The sequence below is a fragment of the Artemia sp. Qi Xiang Cuo genome, chromosome 7 (genome assembly GCF_049724085.1).
Source record: "Artemia sp. Qi Xiang Cuo chromosome 7, ASM4972408v1, whole genome shotgun sequence".
NCBI classification, from domain to species: Eukaryota; Metazoa; Arthropoda; class Branchiopoda; order Anostraca; family Artemiidae; genus Artemia; species Artemia sp. Qi Xiang Cuo.
In genome coordinates, this window is record NC_142800.1 from 64,915,673 (window position 1) to 64,933,040 (window position 17,368).

At 38.3% G+C, this 17,368-nt stretch overlaps 1 protein-coding gene across 5 annotated transcripts in view; it reads right to left on the bottom strand.

The window, feature by feature from the left end:
• DAAM (disheveled-associated activator of morphogenesis-like protein) overlaps nt 1-17,368 on the bottom strand; it is a 259,934-nt gene that overhangs the window by 134,462 nt on the left and 108,104 nt on the right. For all 5 annotated transcript variants that reach the window (XM_089092501.1, XM_089092500.1, XM_089092499.1 and 2 more), the window contains one exon: nt 5,082-5,276. In XM_089092501.1, the coding sequence (XP_088948627.1) occupies nt 5,082-5,123 (42 nt within the window). In that variant the 5' untranslated portion in view covers nt 5,124-5,276. The remainder of the gene's footprint in view (nt 1-5,081; nt 5,277-17,368) is intronic.

The window sequence follows — 17,368 nt, forward strand, 5'->3', positions numbered from 1 at the left end:
TCATAATTTTCTGAAAGGACACACATATGATAGGCTAAGAAATCTAGCTCAGAAAAGTCAAAAATAGCAAATTAACCATCCCAAATCATAGGTTTCAGTCAACACACACCTACGAATGGCTAAGAAATCCAGCTCAGAAAATTCAAAAAAATAGCAACCCACACATCCCAAATCATAGGTTTCAGACACCACTCACCTATGAAAGACTAAGAAATCCGGTTATGAAAAGTCGGAAATAGCAAATTACCTATCCCAAATCAAAGGTTTCAGACAACACTCACCTATGAAAGGCTAAGAAACCTAGCTCAGAAAAGTCAAAAATATCAAACTAGTCATCCCAAACTATAGGTTTCAGACAACAAACACCTACGATAGGCTAAGAAATCCAGCTCAGAAAAGTCAAAAGTAGCAAACCACCCATCCCAAATCATAGGTTTCATAAAACACACACATATGAAAGACTAAGAAATCCAGCTCAGAAAAGTCAAAAATAGCAAACTACATATCCCAAATCATCGGTTTCAGTCAATACACACCAACGAAAGACTAAGAAACCTAGCTCAGAAAAGTCAAAAATAGCAAACTATTCATCCCAAACTATTGGTTTCAGACAACATTCACCTACGAAATACTAGAAAACCTTAGCTCAGAACAGCCTGAAATAGCAAACTACACATCCCAAATCATAATTATCTGACAACACATACCTATGAAAGGCTAAGAAATCTAACTCGGAAAAGTCGAAAATAGCAAACACCACATCCCAAATCATAGGTTTCAGACACCACACACCTACGAAAGACTAAGAAATCCAACTCAGAAAAGTCAAAAATAGCAAATTACATATCCCAAATCATAGGTTTCAGACAACACTCACCTATGAACGGCTAAGAAACCTAGCTCATAAAAGCCTGAAATAGCAAACTACTCATCCCAAATCATAGGTTTCAGACAACATTCACCTAGGAAATACTAGGAAACCTTAGCTCAGAAAAGTCGAAAGTAGCAATACACCCATCCCAAATCATAGGTTTCATACAACACACACCTATGAAAGACTAAGAAATCCAGCTCAGAAAAGTCAAAAATAGCAAACTAAATATCCCAAATCATAAGTTTCACTCAACACACACCAACGAAAGACTAAGAAACCTAGCTCAGAAAAGTCAAAAATAGCAAACTATTCATCCCAAACAATTGGTTTCAGACAACATTCACCTACGAAATACTAGAAAACCTTAGCTCAGAAAAGCCTGAAATAGCAAACTATACATCCCAAATCATAATTTTCTTACAAATAATACCTATGAAATTCTAAGAAAACAAGATCATAATAGTCTAAAATAGCAAAATAAACATCACAAATAATATGTTTAAGACACCACTCAAATATTAAAGACTAAGTAATCAAAATCATAAAAGTCGAAAATAGCAAACTACATATCCCAAATCATAAGTTTCACTCAACACACACCAACGAAAGGCTAAGAAACCTAGCTCATAAAAGCCTGAAATAGCCAACTACTCATCCCAACCTCGAAGTTTCAGACAACATTCACCTAGGAAATACTAGGAAACCTTAGCTCAGAAAAGCCTGAAGTAGCAAACTACACATCCCAAATCATAGGTTTCAGACAACACACATCAACGAAAGACGGGTGCTCGGGGAGAGCCTTTGAGGGTCTGTGGGTCCCTTGAGGGTCGGTGGTCCTTTGGGAGCTCGGGGGATCTTTGGGGACCGGGGGATGGGCTTTGTGAGGCCCGGGGATGGCATTTGGGGGTCTGGGTGGACCTTTGGGGCGCCGGGTGGGCCTTTGGGTGCCTGGGGGACATTTGGGGACCGGTGGAGGGCCTGTGGGGGCCACCGGGCGGGCAGTTGGGGGCGGGGGGGACTTTTGGGGACCGGTGGAGGGCCTTTGGGACCCCGTTGATCCTTTGGGAGCTCGATGGGCCTTTGGGGACCGGTGGAGGGCCTTTGGGACCCCGTTGGTCCTTTGGGAGCCCGATGGGCCTTTGGGGGCCGGGGGGGGGGTTTAGGGCACAGGGAGGGCCTTTGGGGCACAGGGATGGCCTTTGGGGGTCTGGGTGGGCCTTTGGGGACCGGTGGAGGGCCTTTGGGACCCCGCTGGTCCTTTGGGAGCTCGATGGGCCTTTGGGGGGCCCGGGGATGGCCGTTGAGGGTCTGGGGTGGGCCTTTAGGGGCGCCGGTGGCCCTTTGGGAGCTTGGGGGACCTTTGAGTGTCCGGGGAGGGCAGTTGGGGGCCTGGGGGACATTTGGGGACCGGTGGAGGGCCTTTGGGAGGTTGGGGGGCCTTTGAGGACCGGGGATGGCATTTGGGGGTCTGGGTGGGCCTTTGGGGGCGCCGGTGGCCCTTTGGGAGCTTGGGGGGCCTTTGAGTGTCCGGGGGGACAGTTGGGAGCCTGGGGGACATTTGGGGCCCGGGGATGGCCTTTGGGGGTCTGGGTGGGCCTTTGGGGGCGCCGGTGGCCCTTTGGGAGCTTGGGGGGGCCTTTGAGGGTCCGGGAGGACAGTTGGGGGCCTGGGGGACATTTGGAGACCGGTGGAGGGCCTTTGGAGTTTGGGGGGCTTTGAGGACCGGGGGCGTCCTTCGGGGTTGGGGTAGGAGGATTGGAACCCTTTGGGGTTGGGTTATAGGACCTCACAACACTGTTCAAATGAAACTTGTGTATCATAACGACCACACTCAAAACCTCTTCCAAAATCTCTTCAAAAATCTTCTTTTAAAATGTCTCTATCTTTTTCGCCGAAATAGTTCCATAACCTGTCTAAAACGGTTTCGCCCAAATAATCCCTAAACGTAAATTCAGCGTGTTCCTTTGTTATTGGCATCTCTGCGCTAACGCATTTCAAATTAATATGAAACCTTTTCGCGCGCTAAAATAATTCATCGCTAAGATGTTTCTTGCCTAATTTTTTCCATGGCCTTTGGTTATTAATATCCTTTGGAGTTCGACCAAAAGAGTTGTTTCCGAGGCAAAGAAATTAATGACTTGGATCTATTCCTGGAGAATCGTTTCTAGGCGAAAATTTTTAAAGTCTGACAGATGATGTCATTGATTGATTGATCTGTCAAGAAAGGGAAATTAATTTGTTGTTTCTAAGGGGAATTATTGATTCACGATAGGTGAATTGAGGTCGACAGCACAGGTGTTCCAAATTCCCAATCGATTACGCAATCAAGTTCTCGGAAATTCACTTCCCCCTCGAGTCCTAGATCAATAACATTGTTCCCGTTAGAATTCAATGCGCATGTGCAACCTTCGCCCCGGAGCTATTACACACAGAAACATCAAATAAATCGACCTTGGAAAAAGAGTTCATTGACCCCATTAACCACGTGTTCTCCCTAATGACTCTATGCCCATATTAGGACCATAAACCACGTGGTAATGTCACGAGTTATAGGGTCACTTCTACTTACGGCTGAGATTCAGGATGTCATCAGCATAACAAATAAGAGACATATCGATTCTCCCAAGAATGCATGAAGGAAGCCTGACATAGAAGCCTGACACGTAGGCTTCTATATAGAAGCCTGACACGTAGCCGTCCCGGGGACTGGCGGCTGCCTCCTCACAAAAGGATTCACGGCCCACAGCATAATTATTAGTGGGTCCGATCTGAGGGCTGTATGCTGTAGAGACCTGGCAAAGACTGCAGCGGCGCGTCATCAAGTATTCATAGCACCACGAAAGTTGCAATATAAAATATAAAAAAAACAAGTTGGGTCAAAAGTTTTTGTCTTCTCCTCGGGATTATAATTTTTGTCTTCTCCTATGGATTATACTTGAGAAACAAGTTCTTAATCGCGTTCTTAATCACGTTTCTTGATCGCGGATTCCCTCCAAGGGCAAGTTCTGGACACATCACTGCTTTGAGCAGGGGGTTGTTATTTACACGTATTCTGGTTTCGCATGTCTAAGTATAACGCATAATATTTCCCCGGATTAGTGCTCGGATGATTTTTTTTTAAGAGGGGAAACTCTATCCCCCTTGTGTACGATTACACTTGCAAAGACATGTACATATAGGACGTGTATGTACACAATTTCAGGAGATAATCCAGTCAGTTTACTAAAATGAATCTAATAACTGAAACAGAAGTATAAAAACTGAAAAGACAGTAAGGTTATTTTTAAGCCTATATTTGTGGGTGGGACACTCTTAAGGTGGTGGTGATAACATAATACTTTTCTCACCCCAATATGTGTACGTCTGGCTGCATGGATAGAAATGGAACATTAAAATTCATAGCAAATTAAGGATAAATATCAGCCTGATTTTCAGTTTAAGTTTTAAACTGTCTATAGTATAGAATAGTATCCCTCCCACGCAAAAAAAAAAAACAAGAACTAACTATGCTACTAGATTTATTATAAGGCAGATATATCTTCCAGACACAAAAGAAGCTCATAAAGATAACGCTAAAAAACAGTGCATTTGTTCCAAAAAGTTTAAAGAAGAATAAGACATGAGAATATATGCATCACACATCCCAGAAAGATTGCATGTCCAGATATCCAAAGTTTAAATCAGGAACAAAAACTCACTTGTGGCTAACTAATTTTTTTATTTTACAATTAACTTGAAATATCGTTCAGTAAGTAAAAATATAAGAACTGGATAAAGAAGTTTTTCTAAATTATGTCCAAAAAACTTTTTATTTTTTTGTATTTGGGCATAAATCTCGGGCACAAAGCACCCACATCCAAATAAAAAGAAAACGAACGTGCAAAATAGCAATGAAAGATCTTAAGCCGAACTGGCCAGTCATGACAAAAACCAACAAAGAGAAAAACCTCAAAAAAAACAACTTGTTTTTTTTTTTTATCCTGTTCTTCTTGTTGTTTTTTTAAGTGCTGAAGACGCCTTGTTTGAATACAGGCAAAATATCCGCGTTTTTTTGCATTTGTCTTTTCTTTTCTCTCCATTGGCCACAGTCTCGTTCGTTTTTTTTTTAGATTTTTCTCTTTGTTGATTTTTGCAAAATAGTAAGTTTTCGCATTCATAAAAGAAAGCATTAACCTTCTTAAGAAGAAGAAAAGGTGGCTACTCTAACCTGAAAACATCCACACCAGCTTCTTTTGGCCCTTCCCGGCATTTTTGGTTTGTGAGAGGACCCTGTTGAATTGGTCCTGTCTGGTGAAAAAAGGCCTAGCTCTTTAAGGCCTTTGCCTATTTTTGTCCAATCAATTTTGAAGGTTGGGAGTTTAACTTTGGTGGATTTGACACGGTCGATAAATGACCACTGAATCTGAAAAATAAGGAAACAGGTTAAATCTTACGAAATGCACTATAGATTCATTACCCGAATAGATCTCAGATAATATTGAAAAAAGCATCGTAATTATGTAGCTGGTAGATAGAAAAACGAACAGACACCAGATTCTTACTGTTTACCAGTATACCAGTTTTGCTAATTTATTCCATTTTAGTAATGAATCCAAAATAGCATGACACTTGGTTAAAGGTTTTTGATGATTTTGATTTGAACTTCTATTTACGTGATGATTCTGATTCTATTGTTATTTTCCAGGATGAGTTTTTTTTTTTTTTTTAACCATTCACAGGAGTTTACTCCAGATATGGCTTTTTCTACATTTTTCAGGGGGTAGCTTTATGTTTTAATCGAAGTTTTGTTCAGTTTATTAAATAACATAGATGTTTCGGTAAGATATTTCCTCAAAATGATTTAAAGTACATAATAAAAAAACTATTCGTTAGGACCACCTGTTTGGACAAAGAGCCTAAACCATATGTAGGTCTAGTAGAAAAACTAGCTCAAAAAGGCCAGGCCTTGGAACTAGAATATCTCACGTTTTTTAATCTAACTCGCGGCTTTTTTTTTATAGCCTATTGGTCTTACAGGCTAACCATAGAAGAATGATGCAAACAACTTGCCGAAAAACAAATACTTGTGTCCTCTTTTAGCCAAACCAAAACATGAACATAAAATTGAGAAACTGATAGTGATAGTGAGCCTTCTGACTGATGGTGCTTGGTTCAAGCTTGGTTCAAGAGCACTTAAAGACCAGTTTCAAAGGGAGGGGGGCAAGTACTACCAAAATTTCCTTTTTGAATAGGTTTAAATAAAATATATTTTTTGTTTTTCCTCTAGTCTTGCTGTGTTAATAAACCGTTGTTGTGGCTTCAAATGAAATGTAGGGTAAATAGTCTTCTTGGCATCAGAATTCGAAGTTTGGCAGCTGGCAGTTTACAAGCACGTTTCTGAATGGATCAATGTATAGATACAGCGTGTACTTGATCACGTCTGGGTACGCTACTAAATTACCACCTTAGTAGAAAATGAAAGGCTACGGTAGTACGCAGCATCCTAGAATACAAACGGCAAGTCCTTTTTGGACTATCTTCGCCTCACCATCTTCTACTCACCTGTGCCAGCAAGTTTTGCCAAAACCTTGCTCAAAAAGCTTTCGTTTTTCAATTAATGGGGAAAAATTTTCCACAAATGGGACGGGAATAGGTAATTAGGTAGAATTTAAAGGCTATTGGAACTTCATGGAAAGAATAGTGCCGATCGGGGGGAGGGGCATTTTTACCCCCTACCTGGAGCTTGAAAAAGCCTTTTCTTGTGTCGTCACTGAAAAATAGCTTTTTTTAATATTTTCAATAAAATTAAAAAAAACAACAGAATTGCCATCCCCCTTTAATTGCCATCCGCTTTAATTTGAAAAATCTATTCCATCCCATACATTTCTGTGAACTGACGCCACTGCGTCAATTCACAGGGAAAGGGTAAAGAACGAAGCTTTAAATAGACTTCAGTAGAGGAGGAACCTAAATAGTTGTGTTGGACTCAGGCGGCTTGGTGCAGCAGTGAGTTGTTAGCAGTAGTAGTATTAGTAACGTCTTCTTCTCTGAACAGATTCACGATACATTTTGTAACTTTGTTAATCTAAGTCTATTAGATAATATGAGTAAAAGATTTCAGATTTTGTGTAATTAATAAATGGTTGTCTCAAAGAAGGGGAATGCCCTGATCATTTTAAGAAGGCCAGAGTTGAACCTTTGCATAAAGGTGGTGACCAAAGTGATTTAAACAACTATAGACCGATCTCACTCCTACCGATTTTATTGCGGGTTTTTAAAATATAATATATATCCGAATAAATTAATTTCTGGAAAAAAAGAATTTTTTTTACAAGAACCAATTTGGATTTAGGAGAAGTTTTTCAACGGAGCATGCTATACAGTTTTTCACAACTACAATAAATGATGCGCTTGATGACAAACTTAAGGATACAACTATTTTTTTTATATCCTCAAGGCATTTGATACCGTAGACCATGAGATCCTGTTGTAAAATCTGGAAAATGCTGGAATCTGAAGAAACGCCCTGAAGATTCTTGCTTCGTTTTTGAGGAGACGATCACTACATGTACGACTGAACGAGGCTGAGTAGGGAGATTTTCCAATAAACTGCGGAGTACCCCAAGGCTCCCCTCTTGGCCCCTTGCTGTTCATGATTATATAAATGATCTTCAGTACGCACTTTCTGAGTTGGTAACGGATTTGAGTGAAGAGACTGCAAATTCGAAACCAAGAAAATCACTTGTTCTTTTTGCCGATGACACCAACCATACAGTTATGACACTTACTGAGAATCAACTTTTGTCCTTAGTGACGGAAGATATGAACCGCATAGAGAGATTGATGAGACTTAATAAGCTCAAAATCAATTACAACAAGTCTGCCTTTATTGTTTTTGGGAGATCGGCAAACAATTACCCGTGGCTGAAAGAACTTGATATTGGTGAATCGGTCATATCACGAAGAAAAGTTGTGAAATATTTAGGCGTTCTGATTGATGAAACAATGTGCTTTTCAGAACACATTCCGTGTATATCCTCGAAGATTGCAAGAAATTTAGGATTGTTAACAAAACTGAAATATCAGTTTCCTCAAAAAGTGTTACAGCTACTTCATTTTTCACTAATGTGTATCCATGTCTATTGTATTGTTGTTCGATGTGGTCTAATGCATTTTCGACCCATCTTAAGCAGTTGCGGTCATTACAAAACTAAGCGATGAGTGTGATATATGCAGTTGAGGGTTCTAGGCGTTTACTCCCCCCGAGAATACCCCCCCCCCCAGTAATACCCCCCCATGGAAAATAAGGCTTTCCAAATTTGATAATTTTATTTTAGTTTTTTTTATTTCCGTAGGGGGAAGGAATTTTGGTACTTTTGTATTATGCGCCACTCACTAAAGTTTACGCTGTGGAAAATTCGAGAACTCACCAGTTTTCTCGTTAGTTTCTTCGTTACTTTAGAAATAAATTTGGGCTATAGATTTGCATATTAGGGGGGAGGGGTAAAGTATAGCGGGTCTGCATGCAAAATGTGTTTGATAGAAGTATTCTGCATATTAGATAGATAGATAGAGAAGTGTATTTTAAACATAAACTTTGATCAGCGATCATCATAAAACACTTAAATGAAACAATACATTAACCTAATAATAGTACTTAATGCTTGGAAAAACGGTAATTGAAAAAAAAACAATTAAATGAAACATTAAATTTACTTTATACTTTTTTTTTCTTTTTTTTTTTAGTCAATAAAATCTCCAGATACCTCGCTATTCTTCTGTAATTTTTTCGTGGCCATACCTAGAAATAATTGTTTTCTGACTTCAAACTGTCCAAATACATTACCCCCCCCCCTTGTGTGCATATATATATAGCCCAAATTATATATTTCCCATAAATTCTGTCACTTGTTTTTGTCTTGTCTCGCGCTAAGCTGAAAAAAAAACTAACGAAGACACCGGTTTGTTCTCGAGTTTTACACAGCGTAAAGTTGAGTGAGTTGCCCATAATACACAAGTACCAAAACTCCTTTCCCCTACGGAAAATTAAAAAATCAAAACTCAAATAAAATTCTCAAATTTGGAAAGCCTTCTTTTCCACGGAGGGAGGATATTTTCCAGGGGGGGGGGGCTATTTACCGGGAGATTAAAGTATTTGTACAGTTTGAAGTCATAAAATAATTTTTTCTAGGTATATAGCCACAAATTACATAAGGAATTGCGAGCTATCTGGAAATTTTGTGAACTAAAAAAAAAAAAAAAAAAAAAAAAAAAAGAAACATACTAGTATAAAGTAAATGTAGTGTTTCATTTAAATGGTTTTTCCAAGTGTTAAGAGTTGTTTTTTTTTCAATGACCGTTTTTCCAAGTATTAAATACTATCTTTAGGTTAATGTAGTATTTCATTTAAGTGTTTTATGATGATTGCTGGTCAAAGTTTATGTTATTTGTGCCATTCATTTATGCTATTTTACTATTTTCATGGCCATATATTTGGCTTTAAAATACACGTCTCTATATATCTATCTAATACGCAGATTACTTATACCAAACATATTTTGTATGCAGACCCGTTATACTTTACCCCCCCCCCCTAATATGCAAATCTATAGCCCAAATTTATTTCTAAAGTAACGAAGAAACTAACGAGAAAACTGGTGAGTTCTCGAATTTTCCACAGCTTAAACTTGAGTGAGTGGCGCATAATCTATAAATACCAAAATTCCTTCCCCCTACGGAAATAAAAAAAAAAATCAAATAAAATTCTCAAACTTGGAAAGCCTTATTTTCCATGGGAGGTATTTTCCGAGGGGAATTTTCCCCGGGGGTTATTTTCCGGGGGGTAATCGCCGGGTGTTTAAATGCCGGCCACCGGGGTTGAGAGCCAAACTTCTGTAAAATCCATCTATTCTTGCGTCCAAATATTGCTGTTCTTTGGATTAAATAAGTTTTATAAGATTTTGTTTATGTTTGGTATTATTAGTCATATTGTTCTGGTTTGCTTTCGGAATGTGTCTTCTACTGCTACGGATATTTACAGTTATGGAACTAGACAGGTAAGCCAGTATAGGAGACCACTGAAGGTGTCGATACGGTCGGCATTTTCCAGTCGCCGTGCTCTTCCAGCGCCGTGGAATGGGTTACCTTCTTTGTTGAAAAATTAGTTAGTTAGGACTGATTTCCGTTGCCAGTAGTGGCGTCATTGCCTCTATGAGTATGAGTTTTGATTTTTTTTTTTCCAGCTGAATTATAATATTGTGTTGGTATGTTGGTAGATGCAAGGTGTGGTAACCCGATGCAAAAGTGTAATGTAGAGTATTTTAGGAGTAGCCACACAAGCCCAGAATACTGGGCTTCGTGCTTTTTCTGTATATATTAGCTATGTATTAAAGATCTCCATTATTACAAAAAAAAAAAGATATACGGGGTTTTACACTAGCGGTAATTCAGTCAATACGTTACAGAAAAATACGAACCATTAGATGGTGAAATTTTCAGAGAATAAAGCTGTGCCAAAACCTCAAAATCAAAAAAGGTACAATCAAGGCCGTATCCAGGGGGGGGTTGACCCGTCCCCCCCCCCCCACAAAAAATGTTTGTCTGACTCGTAAAAACGTAACAAAAATGGATTTAAACAAATTCTTGTGCGTTTTTTGAGGTTTTTTGTATACCCCCCCCCCCCGAAAAAAAACCTTGTGTAAAACACCCTGGATATGGCCAGGGTGTTTTACACACCCGGAAAAAAAAATCCTGGATATGGCCCTGGGTACAATTATGTGTTTACCCTTGACACCGTTGATGTCTTGTTTTGCTGAGAAATGTAGGAATGTAGGTCATTTCTAGGTTATGTGTCGCTTTTCTCAAGAACAAGTGTTTTTTTTTTTCTGGGGTAACGCATATGTGTCAAAACAGAAAAACATGGCAAATTGCAGGGAATTATTAGAGCATATTCTACAACGATGAGATTTGAACACCCCCCCCCCCCAATACTCCCACCTACATAAATCTCTGAATTTCTATTTAGATATGAATTCAATTGACCTATCAAATGTCGTGTCAAGTCATAAGGTGTGTTGACGTTTCTAGTATTTACATTTCCCCCACCCGAAAAAAAATAAGAGGTGCATGTTTTAGGCTTAAGAGGGGAGTTACCACACCTCTATTTAATATCCCAGCATCACGTGCAAGATACAAAATTTTGGGAGAGAGGGGAAGCGTTTTAGATTACAGGTTGTCCGACTCCCCCCTTCCATTGTAAGAGTGGATAATTTGTAGCATTTTCGGTAATAGTTTATTATATAATACAAACTCGAGAACTTGTATCACGAAGATGAGACAATGCCCAGTTTTCACGCTGTCCATACCAGACAATTATCTCGCTCGTCAGGAAACTACATTATAGCTATAGTTTAATTAAATATTTAGTTGGTTTTTTGGTTAGGTTAGGTCACGTATTTAATTAATGTGCTCTGGGAGGCCCACCTTTCATAATTCTTTGTGGTAGTTTTCATAATTTTGTAACTAAAGTATTGTCTTTTCTTCATTTTGTTTTATTTCATTAGCATTCACCAAACGTCACTTCTCGAGTGTGTATTATAAAACAGACAAGTACCGCATTTTCTTCGTTGGTATCCAAGCCAATCATGGGTTAAGGCTAATATATTTGGGAATGGTGAATCCTGGGTCTGGATATTCCTCGGAGTCAAGGGTTGACATTATTTTTACCCCCCCCCCCAAGAAAAAAAAATTCTTCTAGAGTTGGGCATTTTGGGCCTAAGAAATACTTTTTTTTAGGTTCAAGCAAGCTCCCCTTACTGTAAAGAGATCTCCACCCCTCCTCCTCAATGGCTGGTGCACGATGATACACCATACACCGTAATTTGATCAAGGCTGAAATGGTTAACTTCGGTCAAAAATTTAGTGGGGAGAGAGAAAAAATTCCAAGTAGGTGTAAATAATTAAGATATCTGGGTTTGGCTTCTTTTCAGAGGGACGACATCCTAGGGCCATTGCTAATTGCAAAAGTTTCACCTATTAGCCATTCAAAAATGTACATAAGAACGCTTCGAGAGAGGGTTTAAATAACACATAACAGACGAATTAAGTGAAATACATAAGAAGTTATCTATTGGGCCATCATTCGGCATCCATTTGGGGCTACGCGATAAGCAGGTTGGCCTCGATTTTGGCGGGAATTAAATAAAAAAAAACAAGTTTTTTAAACTGAAAGTAAGGAGCGACATTAAAACTTAAAACGAACAGAAATTATTCAGTATATGAAAGGGGTTGTCCCCTCCTCAACGCCTTGCTCTTTACGCTAAAGTTTTTTATTGTTTAACAAAATAAAGTTGTGAGACAGAGTCAAACTTTAGCGTAAAGAGCAAGGCGTTGAGGAGGGGACAGCCCCTTTCATATACGGACTAATTTCTGTTCGTTTTAAGTTTTGATGTCGCTCCTTACTTTCAGTTTAAAAAACTTGTTTTTTTTAAATTAATTTCTGATCGTTTTTTAGTTAATTCAGCTTTTATTGTGGTTCATTGAATAAGTAAACAAAATTTTTTTCCAATTCTTTAAAAATGACCCCTTAATCACAAAGGCCGTTAATTAGAATAAATAGCTCTTATGAAAGTACTAAAAAATCTTTGACTTAAAGAGCGAGGCATTGACTAGAAGGTGAACCCAATCATATAGCTAATATTTTTTTGTTCGTTTTAAGTTTTTATGTTGCTCCTTACTTTCAGTTGAAAAGCTTGTTTTTTTCTATTTAATTTCTGATTTCTTTTTAAAAATAATGATGGGAAATCCGGCGCCCCCTTCATAGCAATGTCCCTTCCCCCATGAAAACTTCCTTCATGAAAAGATCCTCCCAAATAACCCCCGACCCCCCCCCCCCCCCCACTACCAGAAAAAATTCCCCCTGAACACATCTGTATACTTCCCAATAACCTATACTATGTGTTAACCTTGGGTAAAAGTTCATAACTTTCAGCCTTCCCCCCGGGGCTTTGAGGGATTAAATCATCCTAAAAAACATGGTTGCAATATTTTGGACCATGCTGAACAAAATGGCTATCTCAAAGTTTTGATCGGGTGACTTTGGGAAAAAAATTAGCGGGGGAGGGGGCCTAGTTCCTCTCCATTTTTTTGGTAACTTAAAAAGCGCACTAGAACTTTTAAATTCCGTTCCAATGAGCCCTCCCACGATATTCTAGGACCACTGGGTCTATACGATCACCCCTGGGGAAAAGAAAAAAAAACAAAAAAACAAAACAACAAATAAACACGCATCTGTGTTCTTTCTTCTGGCAAAAAATGGAAAATTCCACATTTTTGCAGCTAGGAGCTTGAAACCTCTACAGTAGGGTTCTCTGATACGTTGACTATGATGGTGTGATTTTCATTAAGGTTCTATAACTTTAAGGGGGTCTTTCCCACTTTTTTTCGAAAATCAGCCAAATTTTCTCAGGCGCGTAACTTTTGATAGGTAAGATTCAACTTGATGAAACTTATATATTTGAAATCAGAATTAAAATCTGATTCCTTTGATGTATCTATTTGTATCAAAATTCCGTTTTTTAGAGTTTCGGTTACCATTGAGCCGGGTCGCTCCTTACTTACAGTTCGTTACCATGAACTGTTTGATAAAAAAGGATTTAAAGGAAATTGGGAGTTCATTAAAGAGTGAAATTATGGAAATATTAAGGTGATAAAGGAGCGTCCGCAGCTGTGTTGCCCTCAGGCGGCATGGTGCTGATGTGAGTTGAGTAGTAAGTAGTAGTAGCAGTATAGGAAGTTATTTTGGAAATTGCAAAAAGCTTGACACCTCGGGGAAGATGAGCCCAATGCTTAAAGCGGTTTTTCAGGGTTTCCTCTAGGACATTAACCGCAAATGCGGGACGAAATTCTCCAGTTAAGTTGCGGGAGGTGCGTCTATGATCCTTTAATTACAAAAAAAGAAATAAAATACTTTAGTCTTTTTCAGGGTTCAGCATATTAGCTGGCAATGATTAAAGTTAAAAACTGCAAACAGCTATTAGCTATAAAAAAGAACATCCATTTAGATTGCGAACACTTTTAGTAAATAGCAATAATGACCTTTATCATTATCTTGAAGCAGCTGTCAATGCAGATTATCAGAGTAACTCCATTTAGGGCAATATAACACCAGCGGGCTTGGAAGGCAAATTAGAAAGTTAAAACTAAGTAAATTTGTTGGATAAACAAAAAGAAAAAAACATCCAGAAAGCAAGCGAAGTTTTGTTTTTTCTCTGAAAAAGGGCCAACAAAGGGCAAATTACACGAAAATATATAAGAAACAACAAGAAAGTCTAAAAATTTAATTTTTTCGAGAGGGGGGGGGGGGGGGTTGGTACATGTCTAAAAATAAAAACCTCATGGAATAAGCTTTTTCTGTGGTGCTGTGGGATTCAAATATGGGAACAATTCCATTTTGGCGACTGAAAAGGCAGAAAGTGTGGTTAAATTTAATTAGAATTCAAGATAGACGTCATACATCGGTGAACACAGGTTTGACCCTGAGGAGGAAGGAATAGTAGCATTCTTCCACGAAAGAAGAAATCAAACACAAGAGAAAGTGTATGATTCGGTCACATTTTGTCATAAGTGGTCCTTCCAGAGCTTCGAGGGGAGCCCTCTCCCAAATTAAGACCGTATATATGCATAGCGTCATAGACAATTTTAGCTAAAGGGACACTTTTTTAACATAATTCATTTAAATCGTATCTAGTTAATAATTATTGTCTTCCCCAGATGAAATCCATGAATCTTGGGAAATCAACAAACTCCTCGTGAACCTTTTTCGAGAACATAGATATTTGGACCTAATTACGGGCTTATAAAAAAAAGAAACAATATATATTGAGACATTTTGCACCTCATCCCTTGGGACTTGCTTCAGTGTAATCTTTCCATGGACGCAAGTGAGGGTCTTACCCCCCCCCCCCCCCAAAAAAAGTCCAATTTTCCCAAATTTCTGAGTACTTCTTGTTCAAAAAATCAAATATATTTAATTTTATTACAGCTCCCTTCTAAGAAAAAAATCCTGTGTGTGCATGGGCGCCCATATCGGGGGGCAGGGGGGGGGGCTCCCGCCCCCTCCCCCCCAACTGGCTGAATGATGCTGCCTTATTTTTATATTTTTGTTCTGAAATTTCTATTATATAGCATTAAAAGTGCCAATTAGATGAGGTTTGCCCCCCCCCTGAAATTCAGCTTATGGGCGCCCATGTGTGTTTGTGCTTGGATCTTTTCCTTTCGAGTTTTCTTTCCAAAGATATTGTATTGGCAGCTTTGTCATTCGTATATGCCCTGAATTCTGATGCTAAAATTATTAAATATTTATTTTTAATCTTTTGTTATTGAACTTTTGATTCTTTTCTTTATTCTTCATCCCTTATTGTTCTTTTTATTCCTATTGTTCTGTTCAGCAACACTAGGCTATTATTCCTTCAAACAAGCGATTTTGGTAAGACTGAAGTGAACAGACTGCTGAGTATTCTCTATATTTATGAATTTGATGGAAATATTTGCTTTGGGTTTTTCATGAGCCTTTAAACCACAGTTTCTCAACCTCTTTACAGGCACGACCCCTCAAATGGGTCTAAAAAAGTAAATCAGCTCAAGAATCCCTTATAAGGTATATTTAGCATTTTGAGCCTAATTTTCTGTTTTATCAGTTGAGCCTTATTATGTTGTAAGCAACAGATTAATGAAATGTTCTTCATTTTCTGCGTTGTAATTTAATATTCGTGTGCTATCTATATCGGATTGAAACAAAAAAATCAATAACTTAAACGGCCTTCGGAAAAAGACATTAAAATGTTTTGACCAACTTCGACCCCTAGTCTGTTGAATCGCCCCCTATACCTACATCCTGCTTCAGGCTCCATAGGCCAAGCCATGTCTTCGCTATGGCTTTTTCAGGTAAATTAATAAAAAAAAAAACAAGTTTTTTAAACTGAAAGTAAGGAGCGACAGTAAAGGGACTGTCCCCTCCTCAACGCCTCGCTCTTTACGCTAAAGTTTTTTTTTGTTTTAAAAAATAAAGTTGTGAGACAGAGTCAAACTTTAGCGTAAAGAGCGAGGCATTGAGGAGGGGACAGTCCCTTCCATATACGGAATAATTTCTGTTCGTTTTAAGTTTTAATTTCGCTCCTTACTTTCAGTTTAAAAAACTTGTTTTTTTTATTTAATTTTTGAACGTTTTTGAATAAATTCAGGTTTTGATCTTGGCTCACCGTATATGAATAATTAAAACAAAATTTTCATATTAATTTACGTTTATTTAGTTAAATGGCTTTCTCGAAACTTGTTTAATTTTATTTACGAACGTTTTTATTAGTAATAAATATACGTAACTTACGAATTAACTTACGTATCGAACTTCTATATTCATATATTTTTAATACGTTTATTATGGGGTTTGTCCCCTAGTCAATACCTTGCTCTTTAAGCGAAAGTTCGAATTTTGTTCCAATTCTTTAAAAATTACCGCTTAATCACAAAGGCCGTTAATTAGAATAAATAGCTCTTATGAAAGTACTAAAAAATCTTTGGCTTAAAGAGCGAGGCATTGACTATGGGGTGAACCCAATCATATATGTAATATTTTCTGTTCGTTTAAAGTTTCAATGTTGCTGCTGTTGCAGTTGAAATACTTGTTTTTTTATATTAAATTTCTGATCTTTTTTTAGATAATGCTGGGAAGTCCGGCGTCCCCTTCATAGCAATGTCCCTTCCCCCATGAAAACTTCCTTCATGGAAAGATCCTCCCACAAAACCCCCGACCCACCCACACCCCCACTAACACGAAAAAACTCCCCTGAAAAACTCGGTATACATACAAATAACCAATACAATATGTTAACATTGGGTAAAATTAATAACTTTCAGCCCTCCCCCGGGAACTTCGGGGGATTAAGTCATCCTAAAAGACATACTTATAATATTTAACATACAGACATAATATTTTCGACAATGCTGAACAAAATGGCTATTTCAAAATTTTGATCAGGTGACTTTGGGAAAAAAATGAGCGTGGGAGGGGGCCTAGTTACCCTCCATTTTTTCGGTCACTTAAAAAGGGTACTAGAACTTTTAATTTCCATTCAATTGAGCCCTCCCACGATATTTTAGGACGACGGGGTCGATACGATCACCCCTGGGGAAAAAACAAACAAACAAACAAATAAACACGCACCCGTGATCTTTCTTATGGCAAAAAATGCAAAATTCCACATTTTTGTAGATAGGTGCTTGAAACCTCTATAGTAGGGTTCTCTGATACGCGGAATATGATGATGCGATTTTCATTAAGGTTCTATAATTTTTAGGGGGTCTTTCCCCCTTTTTTTGAAAATCAGCCAAATTTTCTCAGGCGCCTAGCTTTTGATGGGTAGAATTAAACTTGATGAAACTTATATATTTGAAATCAGCATTAAAATATAATTCTTTTGATGTATCTATTTGTATCAAAATACCGTTTTCTAGAGTTTC